The sequence below is a fragment of the Cygnus olor genome, chromosome 8, assembly GCF_009769625.2.
Source record: "Cygnus olor isolate bCygOlo1 chromosome 8, bCygOlo1.pri.v2, whole genome shotgun sequence".
Taxonomy (NCBI): Eukaryota; Metazoa; Chordata; class Aves; order Anseriformes; family Anatidae; genus Cygnus; species Cygnus olor.
The window spans coordinates 21,287,942-21,312,859 of NC_049176.1; the positions used below are offsets into that span (position 1 = coordinate 21,287,942).

Genomic DNA, 24,918 nt, shown 5'->3' on the forward strand with positions numbered 1-24,918 from the left:
CCTGTGATTAGCTGCAGGTGGATTATTGTTTTTTCCCCTTCCTCTTAGCACAGCAGCATGCTGTACGTGGTGCCAGGCTCTTGCTCTGCCTCTGCTGTTTAAGCTGACCAAAGCCTTCACAGGAACGCAACGTTGGTACCAACTTGTGCTGTGCTGGGGCCAAGCCAGCACCTCTCCACCCCCACCGGGGGGTCTGTGCCTGCTGTGGACGCAGGGCCCAGTCTCAGCAGGACAAGCACCTGAGCCAGGCGCCTTCCTCAGGGGGCTGTTGGTGCACCCCAGTTCAGCCACCTGGAAGAGCAGAGGAAGGCCAAGGGAGGAAAAGGCAACTCTTTCAGAAGCAAAACCCTGAGCAGCAGCTGGATCCCATGAGGAAGAACCCAGACACAAGCTTTGGCCTGTCCCAACCCAGACCTGGGCTGCTTATTTAAGTGCTGCGGTGCCGGAAGTTAGACTTGCCCTGTGGCATCCACAGCTGAGCCATGTTTGTCATAGGTGCCTGTCTCTGGAAGAAAGGCTTTGCATGCTTAAAAGCTGGTGTAGTTTTTCCACCTAGCCCAACGTAATAGCAGTTTGTCTTCCCCAGGGCTCATTTTGCCTCTGTCCTTAGCGCACACCCACCCCCAGAAACTTTGCTTTACACACCCCTTGAAAGGCCTCCGGCCATTGCTGGAAGGGGGGGGCAGTGCAGTGCTGGTCCTGCTGCGCTGGGTGAGAGGAGGAAGGAGCTGGGCTCTGACCCAGCAAGCCCAGGAACCTGCCATATAGGGTGTGAACGCAGCTTGGAGCAGCAGCGCGCGCTGGCTGTGACAGGGTATAAATCAGCGAGCGCTGCAGCCAGCCCATGGAAAGATCACAGCGAACTGGAACAATTGGAGGAAGGGAGAGCAGAGCACAGGGAGGGAACAGCCCCTGTTTTAAAATACCAAGTGTAAGTAGTTTAAACCATTGTTACTATTTTGGGCAAAAGCAAAGACAGTCCTGTCTTTAATAAGAGCCAGCTGGGAGGGGCAGGGAGGGGAAAGGAGGCTCAGCAATGGCCAAGTGCCATCAGGGCTGGACTGCCTCCTCCAGCTCCTGAAGCAGCGACTCCTGAGCCCCACTGTAGCACTGCACAGCACTGCAGCGGGGACCAGAACTCCCCTGCCACTCCTGGCCCAGGGAGCAGCAGCAGTAGTAATTAGGAGAACACTCGCACAGGGCAGCAGCCTCACCCCCCTTTTAGGGCTTAATTAATAGGAGGGCAATGAGCCCTAACTGGGCAATGCAGAGCTTTCCCTGACACCAGGCCCAGCCCCAGGCCTGTGGCTGGGTTTCCAGTACAGCCCTCCCACCCCACAACCCAACCTACAGTGAAACTCAGCTTTGGAGGCCTGCTGGGCTCAGGCATTCCTCCTAGCCACAGCCAGGAGCAGCAGCCTGAGCTGGCTACCACCTCCACCTCACCCCACAGGTGTGAATCAGCACGGAGGCCTGCCCCGATCCTCACAAGGTGATAGGGAAGGCAGCCCTGCAGAAAAGCAGGCTGTCAGCTGGTAGAGAAGAGCAGAACCCAGCTAGGGAGGATGAACCACTGTAGCAGGAGCAAGAAGGAAGCAGCTGCACCCTGCAGCCTTGCCTGGACTGCTTTCTGTACCACCCTACACTGCCATGGCACTTCATGGATGGAAACTCCTTTGGCCTAAGCCGCGTGCCCCTGCCTCTCCCTCCAGAAAGCGAGGGGCCGGGGTCCCCCCCAGCTCTGCACTTGGGGCCAGGATAGGATTTCTGAAAAGCAGCAGCTTCTGGCCCCGGTCCCAGCCCGCACCCCTGCTCCACCCCAGCCATTCTTTCACAGGGTGGAGCCACTTTCACAACAGGAGCCCTGACACACTTCCTGCCCTCAGCACCACTCTACCAAAGCGCTTGGAAACAATCTGCCATCTGCTTCATCAGCACCCTGCTATCACCCTCTCCCCCCAACACAAACCTGCTACACCTGCTGCTTCTCCCGGCCCTGCCTCCAACCGCACTGGGCAGGACCACAAACCTGGAACGGCTTCAGAGCACAGCAAGCCAGGAAAATAAGAGGACGGAGCCTTTTCTCCTTCTGTCTGTTTATTTATGATAGAAGAGCAGCCCAATCTGACTGGGCCTGGCTCCTTCACCTCATCCTCAAGGCCATTGTTACGGCTTTGGTTACAGCCAGAGCAGGTGATGGGCACCAGGCCCAGGAGAGCTGCTGCATTGCCCTGCTGAGTGGCGGAGGGCACCTGCCCCCAGGCCCAGGAGGATCGATGGAGGCAAGAGGCGCTCGCTGTTACACCACAGCCGGGCACACTACAGCCGTCCTCCACTGCGTTCGCACCAGGCCAGAGCAGGGCTGGGCCCACACAGAAGCCAAATTCTAGGGGCAATTATTGCTCAAGTCTTGAGTTTGCAGGACTGGAAGCTGTCCAATGCAAGATGAGCCTGGCCTCCCCCGCTCTGAACAAGCCACCAGCTGCCCCACTGGATCCTGCAGGCTGAGCACACGCTCAGCACCTAGCCCAGGCCCAGAAAGGCAACCTGGGCTTATGTGGCAGAGGCATTTCAGGCTGTCACTACCCCACTACGTACCAGGCACTGGGCATGTGTGTTGTACTGGGCAGCTCTGGGCCCCTGAGTCCCGTAGTGGCTGCCCCTACATTCTCCACAGCCACACCTGAGCACAGATACCAGGGCAGGACCCCCCCACCTGGGCACACAGGGGCCAGAAGGGACATGCAGCACTGTGGCATGGAACAAGGTGGCACGAGGCATGGTAGAGCAGAGCACTCACACCGGAGCTGGCAGCAGCAAGCGACCAGGGACAAGTCGGTTCATCCACACAGGCTTTGATGAGCCAGGGAAGAGGAGAGGGCACCAGGACAGGGACCAGTCTCTTCTTTTTGGTCCTACTCAGAAGGAAACGGCCCCCAGGCAGAAGGGCCAGATGCAGGCACTTGGGGGGAAGTTCCTTTGGAAACACTGGAGTGGGACTGCAGCCCCACAGCTGCGATGCAGGCAGCTGCCTCTCTGCTCAGCAACAGCTAGAAACAGCACAAGCCCTCCCAAGAGCAGGAGAAGTTGCCCATGGCTGCTCAGAGCAGAGGGGCTGGGCATGCAGACAGAGGACAGGAGGGCTGGGCACGGGGATACAACAGTCTGTAGGCACTTGACTTGGCTAGTGGCACCCAGGAGCAGGGGAACAGGTCCCAGCTGCCTCTGCCCTGGGGCTCTCATTGGCTCTGGGAGGGCCTCGCCCTCTAGTTGGCTTTGACCTTGCCGTTGGTGACAGTGCCATTCTCATGGATGCTGCTACCGTTGTGCTGGGCTGCTTGCTGAGCCACCCTAGGCAACCGCTTGCCTTTGGTGTAGGACTGGTACCAGAAGTTGGAGAAGAGGATGAAAAAGATGGTCCCATAAATCCAGATAAGGTGGACGAAGATAGGGAACTGGTACTGGCAGCTGGGCATGAAGTAATACTGGGAGATGTGGACAGAGACGATCACGAACTGAGCCTGGGAATAAGGCAAAGGCGGGGACAAGTTATTCATGGGAGCAGGGCCATGGATCTCCCACTACAGATCTTCCTAAGGGAAACCAGTAGGCTCCTCGCCCACCCTAAAGTACAGGTCAAGCATGATGAGAAGATGAGGAGCAGCCAGAAGAGACAGGGACAAGTCTCAAGGCAGCTTCTGCATATCACCCTCCCAGCACGGCCCCGGGGCAGCAGGCTGAGCAGCACCCATGCCCTGTCAGAGACCATGATGGGGCAGAGTTGCTAGAAACCCAGGGTGGGAGGCTGTAGAAGGGACAGCTACAGCTCCTGGTTGCATCTTTCATACGTACATCAGAGGCTGAGGGCACACGCCCCGCCCCACAGCGGACTCACCAGCTGGATGGCCGTGATGTGCTTCTTCCACCACAAGTACTTCTGGAAGGCAGGTCCTGCTGCTGAGAGCCCGTAGTAGAGGTACATGACAACATGCACCATGGAATTGATCATGGCATGGAATGAGCCCATTCCCCCTGTTAAACAAATTCACATTAGCATAAGTCAGTCGTGTGCAGTAGTCAGTACAAGCAGCTCCTAGGAGCCCAGCAGGGTCAAAAAACCCTTCCCTGGTTGGCTGATGCTAACCCCACCCTTCCCCCAGCTGTGCACCCTGACACTTTCCATCTTACCTGGTCCAAACTTGGCTCCCCACCACCAGCTCCAAGGCAGAACAGAGTGGTGGAAGAGGTGCAGGAATGTGACCTGTTCATTCTTCTTCCGCAGGACAAAGATGACCTGCAACGAGAGCCCACCGCATCAGGGACCAGCAACCCCAGCAGCAGCTAGAGCCGGCCGTGCCACTCGTTCAGTGATGCTTCATCCCTGAGCTCACTGCCACCACACGCTAGGTCACCCCACAGCTTCCAGAGCTGTAATACTCTGGAAGCGGCTTCTGCAACAGTCCAGTGACCTCCCTGGCAGTGACACCAGACAGAAGCACAGGCAGTCCAGACTGGAAGGGTTGAAGGAACCACCTACTCCAAGTCCCCATCCAGCAAGCAGAGACCAAGCCTCCCCCCGGCACAGGGCCTGCCCAGTAACTCACTCACCGTGTCTGTCAGCTCAATGAACTTGGAGAAGACAAACAGCCAAGCAACACTGACCATCTGCAACACAAGAGGTTAACATGAGGCCTGTCTCAACCTGAACATGCTGCCCATGGCCAAATGCCTCCATCTAACGGCCAGGTACCACATCAGCTGCCTCAGAGGAGAGGCAGGTAGCTGTGATCCTGCTGCCCTGACATTTATCAGGAGAGGGAAGGGAACTCACCCTGAGGGCCTTGGGGTCCTGCGAGAAGTCCACGGGGTCACATCGCCAGGTGTACCCAGTGAGCCACCCTGCCATCAGGAACTGCAACAAGAGCATCATCAGGGTGAGGACCAACACATCAGCTGCTGCATTTCCCCAGCCCTGCTCAGAAGGGCAGGGAACAGCCCAAAAGCTCCCCAACACCCACGCAGCCTGCGGGGAGTGCTTTATACACACACACACAAACCAGACAAAGCCTGCTGCTGGCAACTCACCTCATAGACTATGTAGATCGAGAGTCCCACCAGGAAGAAGTTATATAGCACCATGAACTTCTTCAGGTTTAAAGGCTTCCTGTTTGCCATTAGCCGGGGACCCAAGGACAGTACAAAGTAGACATATGCCAGAAGGATGCCCATCACAAGGAACGGGGACTGCATCAGTGGGTAATCAGCAATGCGGGGGTCTGTGGAGAGCCGTGGAGCAGAGCAGTAAGCATCCCCACCCCAGTCCGCTACACCAGCATCGCTCATGGGGAGTGGAGGCAAGGACACAGAAATCCTGTTCTAGGACAGGAGCGCAGGCAGGGGGCAGCCTGCTAACAGAGGCTGGAGAGCCCAACGAATCTGAGGAAGGAACAGCCTGAAGCTGTGCTGCAGGGCTGCCTGGAGACCCTGGATGCAGGAGGGGACAGGTGCCCCAAGAGGTCCTGAAGCAAGACAGTCTCAGACGGCCCCCAAAAATACAAAGCTGCGTCTACGCCAGGGCAGAGGCAGAATGCAGCTAGACCCGGACTGCTTCGGGGCTGATGGTGCATCCCCGCACCTGCGGCAGAGCACGTAGTGCCACCTGCCCTGCAGCTGGGCAGAGCCAAACACTCACCCGCTTTCTTCATGAAGTCCTGATACATGGTCACGATCCCCTCAATCCCCTCCATGGTGGTGGCACTGTCTCTGTGGAGAGAGGAAGGGCAGATCAGGCAGCCGCTCCAGGAGGGCGGCCTGCAGAGCACAGCCCTGCACAACAGGGCGTTTCGAGCACAGCTTCACAGGTCCTGCGTGTCTGCGCAGCATTGCTTCCAGCCAATTCTATACCAGCACCCACTCTGCGGTAAGGCCCTGTGCTACCCACTCCTCCTTCCTGAGCCTCACCCACCCAGCACACTGCTCTGCCTGACCCTGGCACGAGCCCCCAGGAGCGAAGCAGAGCCGTGCCTTTATGGCCAGCTTTGGGCTCCTGCCCACTGGTTCCTGAAGAGCAGCACCACAGCATCACTGCCAGACCCAGGGCACGCGGAAGGAAAGCCATCAGTTCAGAAACTAACACCAGCTTGCCGTTCTCAGAGGTCCTGGCTTCACAGCCTTGCACAAAAAGCTCCTGACGGGTCCTGCCATCCCATAACCCAGCACCTCAGAGGGTAGGCAAGTCCTACGTGGCAGTGACACTTCTCCCCCTTCCAGACAGGGGCAGAGAGCGATCCAGCCACAGCCTCCCGAAGGAGCAGGCAGGGGAGTTTGACACATCCTTACCCCGGCCTCCCCTGCTCCGCCAGCCCGAAGGGCAGCGGGAAGGAGGCAGCGCAGGCCCCAGCCCCTCCTGACCCCTGCAGCAGGAGGCGTTTCCCTGCGGGGCTGCTGCCGAGCAGACACTCGGCCTGCCCCTCCGGGAAGGGGCACAGGAATTGCTTCCCAACCACCGTGTCCCCATCCCAGCCTCCTCCAGAGGATTGCTGCTGCCACCACCAGGAAGCCCAGGAAGCGTGCAGCTCCTGCCAGGCCAGCAGCGGGAGGCCGAGGCTGCAGCGACCTTCTCCCCAGCAGGGTCCCAGCTGGGAGCAGCCAGCCACCCTGGGCCATCGCCAGCGCCCCTCCTTTGGTCAGGGCCCAGGCAGGACAGCAGCAGTGCTGCCGGGCACAACCACGGCGTCGCTCAGAGGACAAACGCCCTTCCAGCCCGTCCTAGCGCAGCGTCGGTGCTGGCGCCGTGCCGTCCCACGCACACCCACTCCTCTGCACTGGGGAGTGACACCCAGCTCCCTGCAACAGGGCTGGGGTGAGACACCTGCCCCTTCACCGCCATCCCCCGATACTCACTGGCAGCGTCGCCCTGATGAGAAGTATTTAAGGCCCCAGACACAGGCAGCACAAGCCCAAAGAACGCAGCAGGAACTAGAGCATCCCCGAGAGCCGCTCGGGCTCCAGCCGTGGGACGGGCAGCACACAGCTCCCCAGAGCTGCGGAGCTTTAAGCTGCTCTGATGGCAGAGAGCAAGCTCCAAACTCGTCTGTCGGGTTCCAGCCTTCAACCACGACACCCAGCTACACCTTTATTTGCCAGATTGAGGAGCCCTCAAGAGTTAGTTCCCAGCACAGGTACCTGACTGCTCAAGCTGTGTTTATCTTATCAAGCCAGTGAGTCAGTCTTACTACAGGGCCGGGGCAGAGACACGTCTCGGGTGGAACAGGAGCCTATTTTGGGCAGGCTGGGATGAGAAGATAGTATCAGTCACCTACAAACCTACATCTCGCGCGGCAGAGAGGGACAACACTCAGACACCACAGGTAACTCTGAACCTGGCGCCAGCAGGGCTCCAGCACCACCCAGGACCCCAGACCAAAGCAGTTCAGGGGTCCCAGGGCGGTCCAGACCCAGGTCAGAGGGCTCGCTGCAGTTTGGCCCTGGCAGACCGAGGGAAGGCCCGTCCTGAACACGGGCTCTGGGCAAGCACCCGGACCTCTACCAGGGCAGAACTACGCTCTAGACCTTTATGAAAGGGATCTGAGCTTTCCCACAACTGTTAGGCAGAACAAGATCCCGCTGCACTCAGCTAACAGCAGCCACATCCGCAGGGACTCCAAGGGTCTCAGCGAGACCTGGTATCCACCCTGGCGCGCTGCGCGGTCCTGCAGCAGGCAGAGACCAAAGCCCACCTCGCAGATAGAGGCATCTCAGCCACCTCCACCTCCTGCAGGGCAGCCACTGCCCTTGTGGAGCTGCAGAAGGGCAGCTGAAGAGCAGACCCAGGCATCACCTTCCACCACGCGGAAGGATGCCAAGTGCACCGGCCAGCCTGAGCCACAAGGGCTCCATGGCAGCCTTCCTGCTGCAGACAGGGGTTTTCCAGCACGGAGCAGCACATCTCCAGGAGCCTCACCTCACCCCTGCCATTTCCTCTGCACGTTGAGAGGGGTTCACTACTCAGCCAGGCACCTGCTCTTACATGCTGCACCGCACATCACAACGCGGGTTACAGCTCCCTGGTTGGTGCCTGCCCCCTCCGAACAGGAGAAACTCTCCTCCGACTCCTCCAGCATCCTGAGCCTCTTGTGCAAGAGGCTGGGAGGAGATGGGGGAACCCAGAGACGAGCCTTGATTAGCTGAAGAGAAATTAAGCAAACAGGTTCAAGCATCCCAAAGCACCTTGGGGCCCGAACACACCCCACACAGTATCTACAGGCCTTGCAACACACCTCCTGCACCTCTCATCAACAGGGTGTCGCTGCCCTCCCGGGGGAAAGTTCCAGCTGTGGGCCAGAGCACTGGGCCACATTCTGCCCCGACAACCAACACCGAGCACCCGATACTCGCTTACACTAACCATGTAGACCATGGCCTTCCAAACGAGCTGCGCAGCTGATCAGTGCTGCTTCAGCAAGAAGCCAGGCCCTTCCTGACGAGCCCCAGCGGCCCGAGAGCAGTCAGACCCCGCACTGACAGAGCGGAGCTCAGCCCACTCACACCAGGAGAGGCGTGCTAGCTGCGAGCGGCAGCCCCAGCCCCCCCGCTCCATCAGCGTTCAAGCCGGAGATCAGTCCTGTAATAAGGGAGAAGGAAGCCACCCTAACTCCCCGCTGCTTAATTACAGACACCGGAGCAGTCTGGCCGGTGGCCGCGGAGCTGCCGCCGCAGGGAGGGCTGGCACCGTGTCCTCACTCAGCTGGCTGGAGCAGGTCCGGCCCCGCGGGGCTCCGAGGGAGCAGCAGCCCTCAGAGGTCGGGAGATAACCGGCCGGCCAGAGACCGTGCCAGCCCTGTCCTACAAGCTGGCAGCAAGGCTCGCTGCCGCCAGGGAAGGCCTCCTCCGAGCTCACCCTGCCCAGCTCCGTCACAGCGGCTTTCCAGCGCTGTGCTAGCCCCTGCCCCGCCTCCCGGAGCTCCAGAAACCCACCGCGGGTCCAGCAGCGTCCCCACAGCTCCAGGCACCCAACGGCCACATTCCCCAGCGGGGCCAGGGGAGCTGCGGTTCAGATCCGCCGGTGGCAGCTGCACGGGATGGATCGACCCAGAACAGTCTGGCGGCTCTGGAGCCGTCGCAGACAGGGCTGGACACAGCACCGAGGCTGCCACCTCCAGATGTCACCGAGAGCTGTCACAGCTCCGGAAGCTCCCCTTAGCTTACACGCAAGGGAACTCGGCGAGACGAGCGCAGAACCACATCTGCCCAGCACGACAGCAGCAGAGCAAGACCGGGGACGAGGAGCTTGGCCAGCCCTGAGCAGCAGCAGCCTGTTCTTCGTGAACTGGGCAGTGGGACCGCTCTAAGACCGAGGGTTATCGTGAAAGATGAAGCTTTCCTGAATCCCACAGCCATTGAGCACTTCCCCTGGCTCAGCTACCGCATGCTGGATGTCAGAGGACAGGGCTCACAGCCGATACCGGCGCCCACAGCAGCACGCTTCCATGGCGGCACAGCAGGGCCGCGCTCGCAGCGCGGGCACAGAGCACAGCCCTTGCCACGCAACAGCTCTCGCAAGAGCTGCAGCTGGGACGGAGCTGGGCACCGCTCCTGGCACCGCAGCTCCCAGTGCAGGAAGTGACCTGTCTGGAGCGGAGCCGTTTCCCCATCCTCGGCAGGTGGGTGTTAATAGCACACCACTACCTCAGGCAGCGGCTGCGAAACCCTCAGGCCTTTGGATGGCATCCTGCAGAGATTACGTCCTCCCCTTCCCATGCTCGCTGGAAGGGAGAGTGAGAAGAGACTCCCGGACCAGCAGGCGAGCCCTGCACGGTGTGTGCAGCCATCGCATCCCCCCCCAAGCTTCCAGGGGAAGGAGCGAGCCCACCGCAGCAGGGTCGGGTAACCTTGTACAAAACCAAGCAGGTAACGGGTGCGGGGGGCCCAGAAGAACGCAGCTCACGGTGAGAGGACTGCACCCGGGCACGTCACCCACAGCACAAGCGGTGTTTTGCCACAAACAGCATCCCCGGCCTGGTCAAGCGAGCTGCTGGAATAGGCTTACTCCTGATCACGTCCAGCACCGCGCCTGCACGGTCAGGGAGCCGGTGTCAGCACAGACGGGAGCTGCGATATTGGGGGGAAGCCTGGCATTCCAAGGAACAAGGCACTAATGAAGTGAAGGAATAAAGAAACGGGGCCAGATACCTACAGAAGTAGAACCAACATCTTCCCAAGCTAGAGAGTGGCCTCCGCTCACTGGGGTAGCACCAGGGGAGGAGGTGGAGACAGCCAGGCTGCCTCAGAGTGATGACGGCAGCCCCACATGGTGCACGGGAAAGGGCTCCCAGGGAGGGCAGGATTAAGCGGTAACAGAGGAGAGCACAGGGATCAGCCCTGCTTGGTCTAACCCTGACACCAGCCACTAGAAATAGTCCAAGCCTTGCAGAGCCCTCTAGCAGAGGGAATCACCCCGACCTGCACGTGGGACAGACACGGTGCCAGAGCACTCAGCTGTGGTTTTATCAGGCAAGCACCTCACAAGAGGGCTTCAAACCCGTTCCCACAGCAGCGTCTGTATCATTACCTGGTGATCTGTGTGCTGTCCGGCCCAGGCCTGGGCATTAACTGGACAGACACTAACACGAGATGGACATTAGAAGTCTACAAAGCAGGATGCAGGAAGGAGAGACTCCTGAACGCCCTCCAACAACTCTGACCACTCAAGAAGCTCGAGTACAAACTCGGAGCCACTCCTCATCAAGACAAGGGGACACTGCCTAGACCTCACCACACCAGCAGCTTCGCGCCTCCCTGCCCTCCGCACCAAGCGGGCAGCGGTCACACAGCCGCCTTCAGACAGGAGAAGGTTACGTTTGTTGGGAATACGAGAGATGTCAGACTCCAGCAGCAGCAGAGCTGCACCACTGCTATCTCAGCAGCCCTAAGGCTTAACAGGTGCCCCCTTTATAGGGTTTACAGCCCTCCACGAAGAGGCACCTTACAGCATTAGGCCTAATTATCTCCACAGGTGTAGAGGAAAGATCAGGGCTATTGCTTCTCCCACTGCTCCTGCACAGAGGGGGAAGCCGCTCAGGATTAAGTAGAAGCAGCATGGGATCCAACTCAGTCTTGCACAGAAGAAGCTGTTAACAAACCATGAGCAAGGAGGTAACTGGAACAAGGTTCACAGGCTGAGAGCACCCCTTGCAGCAAAGCTGGGGAACACGCCGCCGCAGTGACAGCTCACCACCCTGATCCGTCCCACACGGGAAGGATCAAGCTGAAATTAAGCAGACTGAGGCACCGAGGCAGACTCCAGAGCCATCGGAGCTGGTTGCCATCTCCACCAGCCCCAAGCTACTGAGGTCCCAGCGGCAGCCAGGCCACGGGGAGCTGGCTGTGACTGCCGCAGCCTGTCATCTGAGCAGCAGCAGCCCCACGGCTCCGGCGGGGAAGAGCCCTGGCTCCTGGGGACCAGCTCCTCCCTGCAGGAGCTCAGGCTGCCTCACCTGTTGGACGGGCAGGAACCAGACTTTCCGGCCCATGTCCTCCCACCATCCGACAACCAGCAGGGCGCACGCTAGCACAAACCCAATACAAAACACAGGCGAGATCTCCCGGGCTGTCACAGGCTCCCGATACCTCCTGGGAGGATCTCTGCCCAAGAGCTGACTGTGCTGCAGCCCCAGCACAGAAGGGGAGGCACCCACCTTCACCCACAGCAGCAAGCAGTCTGTCATGCAGCAACGCAAGGAAGACAGCTTCATTGTGTCCTGTATACACAAAGCTCTTCTTCACCAGGAAAAGCTGCAGACACTACGCACGTTGAATAAACTCACTTGTTTTCACCTACAAAACAGGCTTCAAGACACCTCTGGGTCAGAATGAGTTTTGTTCCCCTCCCTCCCCAGCTTCACCAGGGCTGCTTCATTATATTCCTGTCCCGAAGGGCCATACAACCCCCCATATCTAACAGAATTTCAGGAAACAGAAGTGAGACTACTACACAAGGAAGGACCACAGGGGCCCAGGCTGTGTGGGTGGCATGGCTTAACCCCTACAGCGAGATGCAGCAAGAGGAGGCTGCTGCAACAGCTGGCACGGAGCTGCTTCTCGGAGGAACAGGCTGTCATCAGCAGCGCACACCCATGAGCTGAAGGGGCTTCCCTGGAAGGAGATAAGGGCACAGGCACCCTCAGTCGAGCCCCAAGGGCTCAGCCAACTGTTTGACTCTCTAAACCATCCTTAAGAAGCTGCCCAGCAGGTCTGGTGGGAAGGTCAGCTACATCCAGCTAGGAATCTGCCCCGGCTGCATTCTGGCAGGAGAGAAGGTGGACAGCACCTTGGGGTTTGGACAGCTGCCACCGGGGCAGCACAGCAGGATGGATGCACTGCTACATGACAATCGAGTGGATGAGATGCTGCGAAGGAATGCACCAGCAGCGAAAGCACCCTGTGTGATCCCACACCATCCACTGAACCAGTGAGCCTCCACCCGGGGTAGGAAGGGGCATTCCCCTCGCTTCTTCCTGCCCTTAGGACTCCAGAACCAAGGCAGAAAGTCACGAGGACAGCATCAGGCAGCCCCTGTGCTGCTCCGAGTACAGCTGTGGGAAGAAGCCCAGGCACTGAGGCACTCAGCCTGCTTCCCCCACGGCCTCCCCACCTGTCGCAATGCCCTTTAGTTCTGCTAATTTAGTAACGCCATTTAGTTATGCTGCCCCATTAGGTATTGGGAGGAGATCAAAGCAGCAGCTTCCCTGCTGCCCCTCCATTACCACAGGCCCCCGCAGAGGGCCTAGAGACAGGGCCCAGCACCACCTACAGCAGGCCAGATGAGCGTTCGGCCACGTTCCTGACACCTGCAGCCACCAGCACGCACAGACCCATGTGTGAACCCACAGCAGCGGCACCGCGGCCACCAGGAGGGTGACAGGGCCCTTCCCCGCTGGCTTGCCGGGGCGGGAGGCCGAGCACCTACAGCAGCCGGCGCTCAAAGCCAACATTGTGCTGTCAGCCGCGGGGGAGGCCTGGCACTGCCATGCTGCCCGGAGGAGGAGGGAAGAGGAATCTCTCAATGGCACATTGATGCCGACGGCCGGGAGCCGGTGCCGGCGGAGGCCGCTCTCACCCAGCGCCGCGCCGGGGGCAGCCCCATCCCCGCCGTGCCGCCACCGGGCGGGGACAGCCCGGCCCCCCGGCGGCCTCCCCGTCCCCTCCCGCCCCGCAGCGGGCGGCGCCGAGGCCCCGCGGCGGGGCGGGGAGAGGCCGGGCCCGGACGGGGCCTACCGCGGCCGCCCGGAGACCCGGAAGCGCGGAGGCCGCCGGCCCCGGGGGCAGCCCCCGGCGGCGGGGGGGGGGGGGGAGGGGGGGGACGGGACGGGACCCGAGGCCCGCAGCCCCCAGCCCGGCGTGGGGCGGGCGCTGTCACCCCGCTGCCGTCCCCTCCCCGGGGCGGTGACAGCCGCGCCCAGCGGCCCCGCGGCCTCGCCACCTGCCCGGCGGCACCCGGCCCTCCCCGGGGCGGGGGGGGAACACGCCGCCGGGACCCGCGGTGACGGCGGCGCCCAGCCCGCGGGACGCGCAGCGCCTCGACACCGGGCCGGACAGACCCTCCGCCCGGCCAGGCCCGCCCCAGAGCCTCCCCCAAGCCCGGACGCCCCCAGCCGAGCCCGCCCCGCTCCCCCCAGGAGCCCCGTCCCCAGCCCCGCCGCCCCCACGTGCGCGCAGCGCCCCCGCCGCCGCCTCCCTCACTCACCGCCGGCCGCACCCCGCTCTGCCCGCCGCCACGGCCGCCCCGCGCTGAAATAGCGCCGCCCTGCCCCCTTCGCCGCCGCGGATTGGTCCTCAGCGGAAAGCTCCGCCTTTTAGGGCGGGGCTTTCCCCTCCCGAGGCCAATCGGCGGCGGAGCCGCGGCCCGCCCGTGTTGTGGCCACGCCCACGCCGGCAGCAACTCAGGGCTGGGGCTGTGAGGGGAGCTGGGGGGTTGTGGGGAGGGGGGGGAGTTGGATTTTGGGGCGGTTTTGGTGATTTTGAGCGGCGAGGCAGCTCCCTGAGGAGGTCGAGGGGCAGCAGCGAGAGCTGCCGTCATCTAAAGTGGGGGGAAAATGTAAAGCTGCGCTGTCTCAGCATATCTCCAGTGGCAGTCCCGGTGCTCACACAGCATCCCCAGGGTGCTCCACGCCGGCAGGGTCCATGGGTCCACCATGGTGGGCAGAGACCCGGCCGCCTCAGCCATCTTCTGCAACTGAGGCACAGCCTCCACATCACCCGTAGGCAGTGAGGCACACCTTCACCAGAGCTCAGTGTCAACGGGAGGCCCCGGGCTTGGTGTTTTAGGAGGGCTCTCCCAGTCTTAGGCTTTTAGGAAACATCCAGCTCCAGGTGGCACGTGCACTTCTGTTTTCTCCAGCGACACCACAAAGGCTGTGGCAAGCACTTGGGGACACAGGACAGAAGGAGTCCTCAAAGACATCAAGTCTGGCTGCCTCGTCTCGCACACGGCTTCATCGTGTGTTGTCCTCACAGACTTATCAAGCCTCATCTAAAAAAGTGTCTGGGCTTTGGCTCGCGCTCTTCTGATCTGAAGGCAGTTTCGGAATTCACTGTTCTAATTGTTAGGAATCATCTTCTCATTTCCAGCTTACACTGATTCACGGCCAGTTAATATCCATTTGTTCCTGTGCCAGCACTGTCTTTTATCTCACACAGATCCTCACCTGGGTATTTGTGCTCCAGCGTATCTGTAGACAGCAATCACCTCCCTCTCAGCCATTTTATGGAAGTCTAAACAAGCTTTTCCAGCATCTTCTTACTAGCCAGACTGTTGCTGCACCTACTGCCTGGCAGTGCTTCTGGTCACGCTGCAGTTCAAATTCCCTCTTCTGAAGGTGGGTGACCAGAAGTGGTGGCACACTTGGTGCTTATCTGGTGAGAATTCCCCATTTGGACAGACCAGAGCTGCACTTGTAACTGTGCTTCAGGTGCTTGCAGCTCACAAAATCCCAAAACTGAAGTAAAGAATTGCACTCATGGTGATTTTCACACCTTTTTAGGTGTACCTTTCCTGCAGCGCTGATGCCTCAACACTGGATTCCAGCAGATTTCATCAGAATGCTCCTAATATTTTTGCTGGTCCGTAAGGAAATTAATTTATCAGAACATCCACAAAGTACCTCAGTAGTAACCTTCTGCGTGTCCTGATATGCTCCCTTTCACCAGGCTCTGCTTTCATCTTGACCTTAACCACTCCTTCCCACATTAAATTCCTGTGCTCACCTCTGCCCCCCCCACCTACCTACCAAGGTTTCTCGTGTATCAGCTGCTTCTCTGCAGCCTATATAGGGCCAATTACTTAACAGAAAGGTTAGTCAGACGTAATAGACTATTTTATCCCACTTTCCATTTCCTGTCCATGTGCTGAGTTACTCTTTAATTGAATACTAACATCAGACTGGCAGGCCTGCAGCTGTCTGGATCACTTTTTCTCCCCTGTTAAGTATAGGGATCAATCTTGTTTGTTCTCTTCGTCTTTTTTTTTTTTTTTTAACTTGTCCTCCTTTTAATTTGAACCATCAATCTTTTAGTTGATTCTTGGTCCAGCAAAGTGGAAATCTTGCTGTTTTTTTGTCATGAAATGAGAGATCACCAGTGGATGCCTTCCCATTCCCTACCAGATACTTTTCAGCCTTGTATCCCACATCTCAGAGCTTTCTCCAAGCATTCCTTCTCTCCTCTGGATCCACCCTTGCTGGCAGGCTTGTCAGGCTCTAACAATGAGCCCCAAATTGCACAGCCCAGCCTCTTCCTGCTGTTGGAATAAATTTCCAGGTCACTGTCTTCTACTCTGAATTAAATTTCTTTCTCCTCTCTCTCAGTCCTGGACTCTAGTTCCCTGTTGCATCTGCCGTCTCCACCATTATTCCTGTGGGGTATTTGCTCTTTAGCTTTCCCTTGCTTCCTCATCTTCTGTTTGTGCTGTCAGTTCTCCAACACAGCAAATATATTTCTTCATTTTATTTCTCCCCTATTAGTTTTGTTTGTTTGTTTGTTTGTTTCCTTTTCATGGTCATTTGCTTAATGGGTCGCCCTTGTCTGCATGTCATTTGCACTTCTCATGCTCAGTGGGTGTCTGCAGTTCCTTGCAGTCCCTCTCCCGCGACGTCCCCAGAGCTGCACCAGTTAGGGCAGGACCTCCAGGAGGTGCAAGGACCCTTGTGCACCAGAGCACCCAGTTACGGCTGGCTGGAGGGATCCAGAGCCCCCTCCTAACCCTTGGGGACAGGTCTCCAGCAAGGACTTGGTTAATCTGCTGCATGTTTTGGAGCTCCTGCCTTCTGGCTTCTTTGGGAGCGGGGTAGCATGAGCACACAGAGCAAAGAAAATCCCTCAAAAAATGAGGTTGGTGAGGATGAAGGAGACAAAGCCACGGAGTGACATGGCCTGTCGTGCACAGGCTGATATTCCTGGAGTGTCTGGAGAGAGACTTTTATAAAGGGATAATCTGCTTTAATCTGGAACCCTGCCTGTGTGACTCGCAATACGGGAGTGTGGCTGTTTGCAGCCAGCCGAGCGTGTCACTGGCAGCAGCCGGGAGTGCGAACCAGAGAGGATCGTGTCACACGCATGCAACCACTCCTGCAGCGGGCAAAGCCCTGCGGGTCATTAACTCTTCACCTGCAATTCAAGAAACAACCTGGCTGTCGTGCTCTAGTTCGCAGCAGCATGGGCTGCGTACAGCCCGGCTGAGGCACACCGGGCACCGGCTCTGGAGAATTTGGGCTTCTTCCTCCATCGCTTATCTGGGAGAACTGCACACCACTTCCACTGGCTTTAGTGAGGGACTGCTGATCCTTCTCAGCATGGAAGTCCATTCAGGTGGACGTGGGTGTGAGTCTCTGCGCTCTGCCTTTCTGTTTTGCCATCCACCGGTTGTTACCTTCACTCTTGCAGAGCCAGATGTGGCTCTCCTTCTCCTCTTCGCTCCATCTTGGTGCAAAAAGCTGGTGTGCGCTAATGTAACTTGCTGAAGGTGCGAAGATGGAGGTATTCAGCACAGAGGATTATCAGACTATCAGATGGGAAGGTCTGGAGGAACTAAGCAATAAAATAGGAATGAAGTTCAGTGAGGGGTTATGACCTTAGGGATTAGTAACGACAATTTCGTCTGTATGTGATGAGAGATGCTGGTGCGATTTCTCGGTGAGAGAAACAGCAAAGTCTCACCTTTTCTGCTCCTGCCAGTCTGGAAAACTGGCTTAGAGTCACCCTGCAGCTGGGGGAGATAAGTGGGGTGTGAGCCCCTCCAGGTGCTAAGATCAGTCGATGTTCTCCATTAATAGTTTTTCAGTTTTTACTGCAGAGGTAGAAATTCTCAAGATCTTGGCTTTCTAAGAACCTAAAGTATCTTCTAGCTCATGTCTGATTTATACAATACATTTATATTTTCTTATCATTCACTGAATTTATAGCTGTGATTTTTTTTTTAATAATCAAAACTTGAATCATGAGTTTCTTGTTGGCAAAAACATTGACATAATTCAAATCAAAAAATCTAAATGATAATAGATAAGATGAATTTAGTAAAAAGTAAGCACAGGTACTGTTGGCTCTCTATTCTTCAGTGGTCTTTGACACACATAATCAGCAAATTCATGTACCTAATTGGGGATTGAAAAGATGATATCCAGGTCTCACTCCTACCCTTTTCCTTTTAATCCTGAAAAGCCAGGCATTGTGCATGCAGTCAATAGAAACCCTGCATGTAAATTGGCTCTGTAATGTGGTTTAACCCTTCTCCCTTTCTCCTGAGGTTGGACCTTAAAGCACTATCAGTCATGTATCATTGCTGCACACTTTCTCTGTAACTCAAGACGAAAAATGAGAAGTTGATTATGTTGAGAGCCCCAAAAGGAGATGCTCCTACATCACCTGTCTACTACTGAAAAAATAAAACAGGGCTTTCATAGTCACTAAAAGCGGAGACATACGCACTGCTTGGAGCCTGAAAGACCACAAAATGCCATAGTGCCCACTCACGATTTCGACAGCTGCAGATGGGCAGATAGGCCATGCCCAGTGCGCATGCGTGGCTGAGCTCAGGCTGATACGCTGCCTCCTTCCATGGCTGTTATCAACATTAAGTGACTCATCTGTGCAAACCTGCATCTGTTGTTCGTGCTGATTACATCACCCTGGCAGTAAAGGCCCATTACCCCAGCACTGACAGCGCTGCACTCTTCCCTTTGGCCAGAGGAACGAAATACCATCAGCCTTGGAATCCCAAGTGCCTGGAAGCCCCTCAAGCTATCCGGAAACAGCTCACGCCGTTCCTGTAGGCAGCAGACATGAAATGACCCCGCTCAGATCCCAGCTGTAGCACGGCGCTGTAGTTTCCCTTTAAAACATCACCTGGAACAAGGCGTCCTGTGAGACAAAAGCAAAGGTTGTGGGCACTGTGGTGGCTGAGCTCAGGTGCTTTGATGGCAGACTTTCACCCTGCTGTGCTTAATTGCTGAACTTTGCCTGCCGGCCGGGGTGGGCAACATGCATGACTGCGGTTTCCTGCCATGACGAGAACTGTTTATCGGCTGCATAAAAGCCAGCAGCCTCGCTGGCGTGAGCCCTGACGCCCCAGTCGCAGGCTGCCAACATGACTCCAGCAATACGTGACACCCTGGGACCCTCTACGGACATGCCAGAAGTCACCGGACCTGCTAAAACACCCTCCTTCTTCTTCCTTGCCAGTGCCAACCTTCACGAGTGTCCACCTGCAGCGCGCCGCAGCAGGAAACTGCGGCAGCTCTGCGAGCTCTGCCCCCGGTAGGAACCTAAAAACGGCCCCGTCGCAGGGAGCTTCCAAAGCTGTCTCACGGGCACATGGTCAGGAAGAGAGAAAATGCAGGTGATGGGAAAGCGCCAGCTTTGCTCATCCCCAGCATCTCCCTTTCTCTCTGAAGCCATTTCATTTTGTCTCTGCGATTTAGAGCCCGCAGCGGTGGATTGGCTCCAGCAACCCGTCCCAGACTGCCTGGAGCCTGAGAGCTGCTCCTCAAAGCCTGGCAACACCTCCACTCCCAACGGGTGTTTGGGGTTATGGGTAGATGTGGTGACTGCCACCCCTATGCCATGCTCCAGGGCTGCCTTCCCAACGCGTGCTGCAGCATCTCCATGGAATGAATGAAACCAGAAGAAAAAACACCTCTCAGGTGCCCTCAGCTGTGCCGGAGCTTTTCCTGGGAAGCCTTTGCCTTTACCTGCAGTGAGCACAGCCTCGTGCGGAGGCTGGCTGGCCCCGCAGGGGTCCTGGGTGCTGCGCCTCAGCCGTGGGGCCGCAGGGCTGCGGGCAGGCGCTGCTGCAAGCTGCCAGGCGTCGGGCTGAGCGCGCTGCTGCTCGCTCTGCGGGGACTAAGCCACAGAAAGGACATTGTCAGAACGGGGGATTGTTCTGGGAGAACAGGCCTCACAAAGAGGGATTGTTTTGCTGTGAAATGAGGCCGTGTTTGAGCTCCAGCCCGGGATGGGCTTTGCCTGCCTGTCCGGGCTGCAGCCTGGTGGGGGTCGCTGCCTGCTCCCCGGTGGCCGCTCTCCTCCCCAGCCCTCCTGGCATCTTCTCTGCTTCTGACGTTCTCCCCCCGTGCAGTCAGCGGCACAGCACATCCCTCAAGACCCACGATGGGAGATGAGGAAAAGCAAATTCTGAAAAAGAGAGCCCATGGCAGGTCCTGGGCTCTCACACCTGCCTGGCAGGTCCCAGGGGCACAGGGACAGAGGAGAGCAGCAGCAGGGCAGCTCCCACCATGAGGGTCTGCAGTGTTTCTCCCAGATAGCTGGCAGCAACCGTCCTCCCTTGAAGGGACAGATATAACCAGGAGGGAAACAGAGATATGCAGTAAACTGCTCCGAGATAGTGGGCAGAGAACGTAGCAGCCTCCTTTTTGCAAATGCTCATCTCTCCAAAAAAGTCTTGCTCCTGGCGAACATCACAGGCTTCCTTGGGTGTCCTCATGCCTGCACGGTGTACAGGGACAAACATTGTATACTCGATCTCAGGCAAGACACAGAATACGGGGTACGAAGACGGGAAGGAGAGGGGGCTACATGCTCAAAACACGGGTTGGAGCACAGCCACGAGGTCTATTGCTATTTTTTTTGGCATTGCCTAAGCCTGGCAGTAGGCGTTGCAGGGACAGGTCTGGGGTCAGACCAGCAACATCCTGGGAACACTGCAGCTTCCGCAAGGAAATAACACCCATCACGCAGCAGTGACGCCCCTTTGGCCCCAAAATTGGCCAGTAAACACTCAATGAAAAAAAAATTCAAAACAACACTGGGGCACAGTCTTTGCTCAGAAGAAACAGAGCTGCCACGCCACGAAGCAGAGCAGGGCCTTAGCACCACCGCTGGTGTGCTGCAGAAGCTGCTGGGACGTGGAGGCAGCAGAGGGAGAAGCCTCACAGCGCAAACCAGGGACAGGATCAGAGCAGCAGGGACAAGAGAGCCACTGCAGGAACCAGCTCCTGATCCCCTGACTTTGGAAAGTATGTGTCTCCGCCAGAAAAATACACACAGTAATTTCCTTTCTAAAAAAAAATAAATAAATAAAATAAAAATAAAAACCACATTGACACACACACACAAAAAAGACAAACGCTTCTCCTTCCAGGAGGCCAGCCAACAGAATTTGCGTAGGCCTTCGGCATTCCCTCATGTGCAGGATTGCCCCCAAATGTTTTGCAGAAGGTTTTTATTAATATCTAAGTGCAGGTTTCCACCAAGGCAACATTCGTGGATCCAGCCAGACAGCTACAGTGTCGTAAGGACAATAAACACACTGCGGGGCCACATCAGTCTGAACTGTTCTTAAGGCACGTATTACAAATATTTCCAAATATCCCACCTCAGGAGCATGCTTTTACCACCACAGCATCTATGTGAGGCACAAAGCGGTAACATTTACCTCCAAGGTAGATGAAGATTTATTGCACTTGGTTGAAAGGCAGAGCTCTGGGGGATTTTCCCAAAGTGCCCGTGTATTCATTTTTAGACACTGGCTGTCACTTAGACAGGACCTGGCTCTCCCGGGGCCACCGAGCTCACGGGGGGCCGCGTCCCCCACCGAGCTGGGGGGAGAGGAGAGCCCGGCTGGGGTTCCTGCTTCCACCTCTCAGCCGTTTTCCCTCAGTTTGTGCATTTGGCTTAAGAGCAGTTTTTGAGCTTTTTGCTTTCCAGCTCATTTTGCTGCCGTGTCCATGTGTTTGTGCCTCTGTGAGCTGCAGGTGAAGCTGCTTTGAGGGTGATGCAGATGCAAAACTTGGCTCGTTGCGTTTTGGCAGCACACACACCATTGTGTTTCTTCTCAGCGAAAAAGAAGCGCTCAGACTCCCTCAGCCCAGCCACCAGAAACGTTCTCCAGTCCCACAGACACCGGGTCCCTGCCATGGCTTTGGTATGGGGAGTAAAGACCTGCAAAGGCTCCCTTCCCTCGGCCATCCCGCTGGCCGTTTCGGTCACATCTCCGCTCACCTTACGTACCTCACCTTCTCCATAAAAAGATCTGCAGGTTACAAACCAAACAAAAAAAAAGTCTGTGTTTTCTTTTTCAATGAAAACGAGACACCTGCGGGCACATCTCCGCCTGGGGACGGGCCAGGAGAACAAACACGCGGCAGATGTCGGCCGTGCTGCTCAGTGAAAGCGGAGAGGTCACGGGAAGAGGAGGCACCCCGACAAACCTCCCAAAACCCCTCCAAACCTCCCCAAACCCCTCCAAAGCGGAGGAGCAGCCCAGGACAGCGGGACAGGCCGCGGGGAACGCGGCACGAGGTGGGAGCGGCGGGACCGGCGTGAGCTGGGCAGGAAGGAAAGGCAATAAATACCCCGGTCCTGCGCCCGGGAGGAAGCCAGATGAAGTGTTCCTGTCAGAAGGGTGAAACACTTTCCACTCTGACAGGAACTCAGGAAGATGTTCAACAGCGGTTACACAAGGCAAATGGTAAAAATACAGAAAGTCCACATACCCTGCATCTCTAAATTTAAACATATATACGTATTCTAAATTAATATATAGATGAATTATTAAAATGCTGACATTCAATGAGACAAGGAGGACTGGAGAAGCTCCAGAGGCCAAGAAAGCTGATGTTATGCCAGCATTTTAGCAAAGTAAACAGGATGGCCTTGTAAACAGGTGTGTCTATTCGACAGTCATTCCATGCACAATAATGACAGAAAAATATGCGATCGTATCAATAAACGCTTAAAGCAGAAAAATATAAATACCAATCATCAGACAGTAAACCTGTCAAGCTAACATGATAATTCTTCTGGCACCGTATAGCCTTAAATCTCCGGGGGAGAGCTGGCTGGGACGGCAGCGCTCAAGGAACAAGCTGCCGACAACCTGGCCGGGCGCGAGGCAGCAGAGGCGATGCTCCCCGGGGAACTGGCACCGACGTGCTTCTATCAGGGAATGCTAAATGGAGTAAAGCTGATGGCCTGGAAGGAAACGAAGCGATGACAGGTAAAGCATGCCGTCCCAGGAGCCAGGGGCACGGCAGCAACGTAGAGCCTTCGGGATCCCCAGGGCAAAAGGTGTCCATCGCCTGCTGCGGGGAGAACGAGTCCCCGAGCACTTGCTGGGGCTGCTGCGGCAGCGGGGCTCAGAGCTTTGCCCTGGCCATGCAGGGCTGTGCTTTTATTCTGATACGGTGGACTGGGAATGGTGAAACCCCGCTGGACTTACAGGCCACAGGGACAGTCAGTGGACCATGTATTTCCAGCATGACTTTGTGGGTGAAAGGCCTGTTCCTGTTCCCTGCTTCCACGTTCGAGCACTGTCGGCGGCTGGATGAGGGGTTAAAGTCTGCCTTTGAAATTCCCATTCCCACAGCTAGAATAGTGTGTCCTAGTCCCACGTCCCAGAGGACACAAATGCATAAAAATATTTGGATGAGAGCCAAATGCTGGAAAACAGAAAAAAAAATGCCTTAAAGCAAAAGGCTCTGGGATCTCCATCAGTTCAGTTTATTGTAAAAAAGGATCAGGAAGGCTCAAGTATAACATCCAGCCTCCTCTCCATGGGGCTAAGAACTCAGGGGCTCACTCCCTGGCCAAGATCCAGCAGCTTGAAGGGAATTAAAGAAATACAGCCTCAACATCAGGTGCAATAAGTCACGAAAATTAACCTTTGCAACAACCTACCAGCCACTGCAGAGCTGTATCAGTTCAGGATCAACTGTTTTCCTAACAACGATTTACACAAGAACTAATTCAGGGCAGGCTGTGTCATACAGGAAGTTACGCTGGCGAGCTTGCCGGCCTCCCCAGCTCTATAATCTACGGAAAAAAAAAAAAAAACCCTGCCTGTATTTCCCTTACTCCTGTCCAAGTGTGTGAAAGGTCTGGCCTGCCCCACTGGAGGCGTTTTTGGGAGAGCCAGGTTAGCGCGGGTGGCAGGCAGCCACGCTCTGCCCGTGTCCCAGGCTGCCCCAGCCCTGAAATGTTTTAGCTTTATAAGGAAGCCAGGCTGGGGGACAAAGCAAAGCAGCATCCCAGAGCTGAGGCTCTGCGTATGACCACGAGCGCCACGCATCTGGCACGAGTTCCTCTGACATTTTTCCGCCTTCCTTCCCAGCCTAAACAGGGGCGTGGGCTCGAGCAGGGAACAGCCATCCCCGCGGCGCTCAGCCCCTCGCAGGGCACACGCAGCCCGTCATCCAGCTCCCGGCGCTGCCCCAAGCCCTCACACCAGGGCCAGCAGCATGCCCCTGCCTTCCCAGCAGCTCCCTGCAGCAGTCAGCAGCTCCCGAGCGCTGCGCTCGCTGGGGGCAAAATGCAGCCCCATCAGCCTGGCCGGGAGGATGTTGCTGCAGACACGTAGCTGGGCTCGTTTGTAACGGAGCCGCTTTGCTTATCTTTACAAGCTGCGCTTCCAGTTAAATTTTCTACTTCCCAGCGCAGTGCTTTTCAAGCCGTCTGCAGAACCTCAACAACACCGGGCTACTTCTAAGCAGCGACAAAGAATAACTCAGCAAAGCACCTCTTTGAGGAACAGGTTTTAATGCATTAGTGTCCATAACTCCAGTGGACAATGCCCAGGCTCTGCACACCAAAATGGGTTGACAGCTACCCTAGTCACAGTTTTATGGAAGTTTTCATTTTGGGAGAACAGCCTCCACAAATAAGCTGGATCTGATTAGCTCAGAGGAAAGCGGTGCAGGAGCAGCTGCAGGCTGTATCTGCTGAGTGGAGATTTCCTCACCCTTAAGATTGCTGACAGATGCTATTGAGTAAAGCACAGCACGGGCTTTCACCACAAGTCAAAGGGGAAGTCCAGGCAAGAGCAGCAAGAGGCAAGATGGCTCTCTTCTGGATAGTTAGTATGTGCTAACATGCTCTGTAGGCATCTGTCCCCACCCTTAATTCACAGAGGAATCTTCCATTAAGCAGATTATATGTTACAGCTAAAGGGCCGAAATTAGAACAGGGATGGCTTCACAACGTCCGGTTCCGAAGAGAAATGGTCAGATCTCAGGGCCTGGCTAATTCAGAACTTTATAGGAACGCAGAAGCAGGGAATTATGGAAGTGAAATCAGATCCAGCTGGGATTTGCAGCAGCATCAGAGTGCAAAAGCTCTGTGCTTCTGTTCCTGAAATGCTGCCTTCTTGCTGTGGGTCCTGAAATAGTCATTGCCGGTATTTTGCTTTCCGGGGAATAGTTGTAATGGGTTTACAAAGAACAAGATGTTTACTACTTATGTTTGTACTCTGCTGATTCACTTCATAACAGCTCTTCACACACAAGCCTGCAGCTCCAGCACTCAGCCTCTAAAATTTATTGTTTATTTCAGATCAGAGCTGCTCTATAGCCTCACCCAAAGGGAAATAAGACTACTTGTGACCCAAGAGATGGACGCCAGTGTCTCACAGTG

The 24,918-nt window shown here is 56.6% G+C and overlaps 1 protein-coding gene across 4 annotated transcripts; it reads right to left on the minus strand.

The window, feature by feature from the left end:
• Window positions 1-2,084: 2,084 nt before the first annotated feature.
• ELOVL1 (ELOVL fatty acid elongase 1) lies at window positions 2,085-13,804 on the minus strand. 4 transcript variants are annotated; one of them, XM_040566357.1, is made up of 8 exons: window positions 13,745-13,804; window positions 5,693-5,763; window positions 5,086-5,276; window positions 4,832-4,912; window positions 4,609-4,665; window positions 4,189-4,294; window positions 3,896-4,032; window positions 2,085-3,521 (listed from the first exon to the last, which is right to left on the minus strand). In XM_040566357.1, exons 2-8 carry the CDS (start codon window positions 5,745-5,747, stop codon window positions 3,267-3,269), a joined length of 882 nt encoding a protein of 293 aa, XP_040422291.1. In that variant the 5' UTR covers window positions 5,748-5,763; window positions 13,745-13,804; the 3' UTR covers window positions 2,085-3,266. The 4 variants fall into 4 exon arrangements, with proteins under 4 accessions (XP_040422291.1, XP_040422293.1, XP_040422292.1 ...); XM_040566359.1 differs by lacking the exon at window positions 13,745-13,804 and adding an exon at window positions 11,697-11,842; XM_040566358.1 differs by lacking the exon at window positions 13,745-13,804 and adding an exon at window positions 6,904-7,054.
• Window positions 13,805-24,918: the final 11,114 nt, after the last annotated feature.

Bases quoted from the DNA above. Each gene is read 5' to 3' on its own strand.
- ELOVL1 (XM_040566356.1), bottom strand. From the start codon at position 5,343: ATGAGCGATGCTGGTGTAGCGGACTGGGGTGGGGATGCTTACTGCTCT. The intron at 4,913-5,085 runs GTGAGTTGCCAG...CTCTTGTTGCAG, and splicing joins CGATCTACATAGTCTATGAG to TTCCTGATGGCAGGGTGGCT. The intron at 4,033-4,188 runs GTAAGATGGAAA...TTTGTTTAACAG, and splicing joins GGGAGCCAAGTTTGGACCAG to GGGGAATGGGCTCATTCCAT.